A 7,097-nucleotide genomic window follows, 5' to 3' on the forward strand; every position below is an offset into this window, starting at 1 on the left:
GCAACCATGCTCAGCAGCAGTCAAGTCTCGCGTCAAGGGACAACAAACTTCCATGAAGCAAAGGTTCGATCAGAAGCACAGGGCTAAATGGCCAGCTGTCAGAGTGTCGGACTGGGTCAGAGCGCGCCGGCCCCACCGCGCCAACAAACTGTCAACATTCTGGTCTGCTCCATACCAGGTCAGCCGCCAGCTGGGCCCAGCTTCATTTCAGTTAACCGATGGATCCCGTTGGCACGCTAGCTGCCTGCGCAAGGTACCTGCCCCTCCTCACCAGCCTCACGTCACAGGGGTGGCACCGAACATTCCCGCATTGGGGCCACGCCCTCCGGTGCCCGATCCAGTGGCAGCACCCCTCGCCCAGGCTGTGCCGGTCGCGCAGTGCCCTGCTCCAGCACCGGCCCCACTGCCGGTCCCCCTTGCTCCTGAGCCTCGGCCTGTTAGGGCCCGTGCACGCCCTGAGCGTTTTCAGGACTTTGTGGCCACCTTCCATACTTGAAGTTTTAAGAGAGGAGGGGAAATGTTGTGTTCATTCAAGTTAATCTTAAATACTGTTCTTATACTTGAATGCCTATTGGTAATGTGTTCTACTGTCTTACTCAGGCTATTTACGTTGTGCCTTTTGATACCTTGAAGCCACCGTAGTTGGGCTGGGCCTGTTGAGGAAGTTACTGAAATAAAGGAGAGTGCTGTTGTGAAGTTGAGCGAGGCTGTTGTGTCTGTTATTTGAACATAACAGTTGCCACGGACTGTGAACATAAACCGGGCGATGTCCACGTTCTCTACTCCCTGGTCAGCTCGTACCCTGAAATTGGTTAAAATGGAGGAATCAACAGAACAATGTATTTGTAACTTTTGTACATGAGTACACTATCCAATTTGTATTTTCAACATTAACAAATGTGCCCAGTAATAATAGTATGCATATAAAGTCCCCTTTTTGGTTACAGCTAAAAACATGCAGTGAGACAAAAGCAAGGAATCAAAAGCAAAGAATATGAACTGTGTGGAGAAATGGCATAAAATATGTTCCTGTCTTAGTTTTTTTAATCAAATAGTATAAACACTTAATGCTGTTGTTCAGCCAAAGGATGGGGTACATAATATTATATTTGTATCTGTCATTTCTGAAAATTGCCAATATGCATAGCATTGTAATAATCTGAATAACACTACCTTGAGGGTAAACCATGTTGTTGAGTGGCCTCCAGAAAGAAGTGAAATGCTGTTGAAGCACAGTTGTTGGTCGCTGCATTTAAGTACAGTATCAACAAAAGTCAAATAAAATGTAAACCATGCGTGTGCACCTGCACCAAGATTACACTTGGAAACTAAAAAAAAGTTAAATAAACACGATGGCAGTTTGAATACAATATGTGGGCAACTGCCAAATTTGAACAACTGCTTTGGATAAGTTGCCTCAATAATGTGAGATTCTGGCATATTGGCTACAGGGAAGGCGAGGGTGAAATTACAAATTATGTACAAGATCCTGTCCTGGGAGGCTTAAGTACATGGAGCAATTGGACTGAGAATGGTACTATTGTAGCCTCAAAAAAAATGTTTTAAATGAAACAATACACAGAAAGACTAATTATTATAATGTGATTTGTAAAAAACTAAAATTAGGTTACCTTTCTCGAAAAACCATCGATTCCTCCAAATATGACAATATTGTATCTGAGAAGCAAACATACAACTTGAATTTAGTCATTTACGATTTGTGCACTAAACAGTGTACAAACAGTGAAATTTGGTTTAAGTGGGTAAAGGTCCAGAATAATGCATACAAATAAAAATATTCCATATATTATGTGAAATGACATATCCCCATGATGGATAGTCACTGTACAAATGAGAACTGGTTGATTATCAGATTACATATATATAAACATCTTCAGTACAAACCTGATCAACTTGTGATTTGTGTCCACATGTACCAGGGACAAGGGCCCTGGTACAGAGTAAACTCTGCGTATGACACAGCCAAGACTGGACAGTCTTGAGATGATACCTATGGAATCAACTCTGTGCATGCAGGCAGCAACTCTTCTCCATGGAACTCTGTGTCCCAGAGAATCCAGTCGGCCTTTTACCATTCTGTAGCCTGCATTTGGTAAATCACGCTTAATGTCAGAAACCAAATAGTCAAGCTCAGCATCGGTGATGGGACTATACATGGCCCTGACAGAAAGCTCATTCTCTCTCATCCTTCGATAGATTGTCATTCTTGAAACACCCATCAATGTGGCTATGCAAGGCACAGGAAGGTGTACGCCAAGCAGTTCCTTCACATGCTGTTCATCGACCAAAATTTTGGGGCGTCCTTTGGTGCCTGTCTTCTCCACTGTGACATCTGGGGCTGGATGTTCCAGTTGTGCTTTCACAAGTTCAAAGAGTTCCTGCAAAGTCTGGATAATAGCAGCTGGTACTTGAATGTGGTTGGATAGGGCTTGCAGAAGATACAGCTCCTGTCGACAAACAAATTCTAAAAAGTCCAAATTTAGTGGAGTTGTGGAAAATGCCAATTGAATTTTATCTAAAAGTCTTTGAAGAAGGTAATGTCTCATCTGTTGAGAGAACATCACATAGTTAATGAAGTGTCAAGATCAATATCTCTCTTTTCATACACATATAACCAGTCAACAGATGTCAGTCAATGATGGAAATTATATTTTCAAATATGTTTTCTTTCCTCACTTGTCTGTGTAAAAAAATATTTTTATTTATTTAACATTTGTATATGTACATATTGAATGTATGCCACAATGTGGGACTATTTATTTTCTTTCCTCTATCTACTTTAAGTTTACACCAGAGTCTACCCGAACCCACTTATCTATGCGTACTTCATATCAGGACCACATGATTAGCATATGGGCCTAATTATTGATGTTATGATTGCAATTACTATTTTAGTAGAATAATGAATGATAGGTTATCACTACAATTAATGAATATGGTTTTAATATTACTATAAAAAGTATTTACGTTTCTGCAAACAACTCAAACTATGAAAAAATAGATATCAGCCCAGATCAGTATAGATGGCAGAGTTAAAAATATGTATTTAAAAAAACAAAAACAAAAAAAGCTAGCTCCATATATTACGCAAATTAAATCTGAGAGATAATAGTGTAAGATTTACTTGTTCAGCCATGATAGCCCCATGAAAACGTGATTTCCTTCCTCTTTAATCCCAGGGAACTGCCATGGACTTTTCATCATAGATATGAATAAAGTAAGATGGCCGCCACGTTGCTCCTCCATTGACTGACAGCGCTCAGAGCCAATCAGAAAGAAGGGGCGGTCTAAGCATACCCGCCCCCAAAGTAACAAAAAGAAACATGACAGCGCGAGGAGAGATGCCAGACCAAGACGGCGCGCGCGCAGAAAGGCACCGCGCGCACGCAAGAAGGCGCCGCGCGCGCGCACAAAGGCACCACGCGCGCGCAAAAGGGTGTCGCGCGCGCGCACGAAGTGGAGAATCAGCGTGCGATAACAGTTTTTACGCGCTTGGATTTTTGGTACTAATGTGACGCCATACTAATCCCCAAACCCTGCCACCAACACAACAATATATGTTTATTATTTGTGTTATTTTATTATATTATTATTTTATTACATAATCTTACATGCTAATGTAAGAAGAGCAGAAATAACTATAAATGAAATACAGTATTTATTTTTTTATTTACAGACAGGCATAGTTTTTTATTTCACTGTTGTTTCTTTTGTTAATGTCAGAGTCTGTTCTGCAAAAAAGTAATCCCTAGAGGCACACAGTTTATGGACAGGGACCCACAGTTAAAATATAGATCATCATCAGTGTTGGGACTAACGCGTTACAAAGTAACACATTACTGTAACGCCGTTAGTTTTGGCGGTAATTAGTAATCTAACGCGTTATTTTTTATATTCAGTAACTCAGTTACCGTTACTAAATGATGCGTTACTGCGTTATTTTACGTTACTTTTTATGTAGTATAAAGTGTGTTTTATCGGAGCGCTGCAGTGTCATCGTTCTGATTCTTCATGTGTCACAAGCCGAGGAAGAGAGACCTGCGCTCTGTGTGTGTGTCTGGGTGTGAGTGTGAGTGTGGGGAGGGAGGAGAGGGGGGGAGGGCGTGTCTATATCATGGCGGAGCCAGAAGTCGAGTTTGTTAACATGGAGATATTTTGACTACTTTTCTTTTGTCGAGCACACAGAAAATACAATTTTAGTCAAATGTAAATTGTGCTTTGGATCAAAGATCCCATCTACTGCCCAAAACAGCAATTCAAATCTGCTGAAACAAGCTACATAAGCGACATGCTTCGACGTAGCTAGTAAAGAATGACAGAGACTCCGATGCCACCACTTGAGGATTAACTCTGCCTCTGCTCATCATTCAGCACTGAAGGTACACACTCTGTCAATCAATGTTCCCTCTAATGTTTCATGTGTGTTAGGAAACGCAAAAACTCCCTGAGCATTCAGTGGAGCCCATGTGAGCAACATCAGACGTGCACACTGTGGCTATACCAGCAGCACACCTGTCCCAAACCTGACTAAATAACAAGTTCAATCTCCATCCATCCATCCATTTATTACTGCTTGTCCCTTTCGGGGTCGTTGGAGCCTATCTCAGCTGCATTCGGGCGTAAGGCGGGGTACACCTTGGACAAGTCCCCACCTCATCGCAGGGCCAACACAGATAGACAGACAACATTCTCTTATTATTATAATCAAATGACAGCAGTCATTTCCATTTCTAATATAAGTGTTTAGGCCCACTTACAATGACAATAACAAAACATATTGTTTTTCATGAACCGTGTACTTGTATTGTTTGTCTGGGTGGAGGTCCTGCTTTTGAAATAATTTGTAGCCCTTTCAGACATTGCATTTAGTTCCCATTAAAACATTCACATGTTGCACAATGAGATGTAAGCAGGGGATCATGTGTACATTCCTGCAACTTCCTGTTTGTAAAAAAAAATATTTTTATTAGTAATATACTAATAATATAGTAACAGCATTTAATGATTAATATTTATAAATTAAGATTCCTAATAAATGACACTAGAATAAGCACACATTTTATTGGTAAATTATAGAGTAATGACCTGGAAATACACCTTATGTGTGGTGTTGGAGTTGTCCGACTTCTTGTGTGGCTGTAAACGCATCACTGACTAAGTGCCATATGTGCATGTGTTGGTGCAAGTGAGAAAGAGCGAGCGGCTGCTGTTGATATAACAAAGTTGCTTTTGGTCTGGTTTGTACTGCAGAAAATGACCACTTTTGCTAGATATAATTTTTTTTACTAATGTTTTGGTGATGTGTTTATGGCCGACAATAAAGAGTTTTGCTCAGTAAAGTGATGGATGGAATTCATGTCCTCAAAGCGTCTCGACAGACGTTACAATATTTGAACAAGGATGACGAAAAGTGTCTTCTCTGTCGTGTTGTGTCGAAAATTGTAATGCACTTATTTTTTAATTTGATTTTGTGCGTGGCATAGACGTGTGCAGAGGGCACTTGAGCAGTGCGCAATTGCACAGGCGCGCACCTTAGAGGGAACATTGCTGTCAATTCTCTTATATACTCTTTCATTCTAGACTTCTAGAGTGTTTGATTATCACATCACTCTAAATGTATGGACTATAAAGTTCACTAACAAAAAGTGGGATGCTAGTGGGCCAGGCCAATCTTTCCTTATCTCCAAACTAAAACTGGGGAAATGTGTATAGTGTTCTGGGCTTCAGACATGATTTTGTGTCAGAATTCCTTGAGGAAAAAATGCCTGATTAAGCTTTGTGTATGTAGTGTGTGCCTTCCTTGCTTTACAGCTATGCTGTTATTGTGCTGTTTGTTACTTATGTATGTTATGTTGCAGCTATTTAAAATAGTTTTGTCAATTTGTTCTGGCCAGAAACAAATTGGCCCTTTGAAACATATCTTTGTCTTTGTGTGTTGTATGTAGACCACATTGCTTAGCAGAGTTCAGTGATGCAAATGCATGTCAAGTTGATCAACAGATTGTATTATTCTCCAGTGCAATAACAGTACTGACATGAAGGCTAAAAGGGCATTAATGGGAGCTTAAAAAAAAAAAATAAGAAAAAAATAAGTAACTAAATAGTTACTTTCCACAGTAACACATTACTTTTTGGTGTAAGTAACTGAGTTAGTAACTGAGTTACTTTTGAAATGAAGTAACTAGTAAATATAACTAGTTCCTGGTTTTCAGTAACTAACCCAACACTGATCATCATATAAGATACAAAATACAGTACAATACAATACATGTCAAAATCTACCCACCAAATACCCATTTACAATTCCATTTATAAATAAAAAAGGAATCTTTAAGTCCACCAAATCAGTCTTAATATCCTATTATTCAAATTTGATTAAAAGGTTGCATCTTGAAGATCTGCGAGAATCTCATCATACATACAGAGGTCAAGACCAAGTATATAAACACCAATGTAAATTGCACAAATCCTTCATCACAGGTTCTAAAATCCATGCTTGAAAAATCCCAGAAGAAACATATTTTAAAAAAAACATATTTTTTTTGTATGTCACGTACGAGTTCTGTCTTGCATCATCCTAATAACATCTGAACAGTTCCAGTTATGATAAAACACCCGTTTTGTAGCAGACCATAATATGAATTTAGTGTTGAGACTAGCAGAATTTTCAACCCGTGTTTTTCACCCTGTTTAAGCTGCTTACAAAATGCCATGTCAATGTATATTAGAAGTTATTTAACTTATCGTATAGGAATAGCAAATTCTATAGTCCGCACTTGCACTTCTTGTGTTGCAAACACAAACGGGACTACGTTGCCTATGGGTTTTGATTGATTGAGACTTTTATTAGTAGGTTGCACAGTGAAGTACATATTCCGTACAATTGACCACTAAATGCTAACACCCGAATAAGTTTTTCAACTTGTTTAAGTCGGGGTCCACTTAAATTGATTCATGATACAGATATATACTATCATATATACTATCATCATAATACAGTCATCACACAAGATAATCACATTGAATGATTTACATTATTTACAATCAGGGGTGTGGAGGGGGGGTAAGTAGTGGAC

General features: G+C 39.4%; 1 protein-coding gene across 1 annotated transcript; it reads right to left on the reverse strand.

Moving 5' to 3' along the window:
* Positions 1 to 790: 790 nt before the first annotated feature.
* LOC133656989 (uncharacterized) lies at positions 791 to 3,199 on the reverse strand. Its single transcript, XM_062057876.1, has 3 exons — positions 3,146 to 3,199; positions 1,938 to 2,567; positions 791 to 802 (listed from the first exon to the last, which is right to left on the reverse strand). The coding sequence occupies exons 1-3, from the start codon at positions 3,155 to 3,157 to the stop codon at positions 791 to 793; spliced, it is 654 nt and encodes a 217-aa protein (XP_061913860.1). The 5' UTR covers positions 3,158 to 3,199.
* Between the last annotated feature and the right edge of the window lie 3,898 nt (positions 3,200 to 7,097).

Source organism: Entelurus aequoreus, linkage group LG09 (genome assembly GCF_033978785.1).
Source record: "Entelurus aequoreus isolate RoL-2023_Sb linkage group LG09, RoL_Eaeq_v1.1, whole genome shotgun sequence".
In the NCBI taxonomy this organism is placed as follows: Eukaryota; Metazoa; Chordata; class Actinopteri; order Syngnathiformes; family Syngnathidae; genus Entelurus; species Entelurus aequoreus.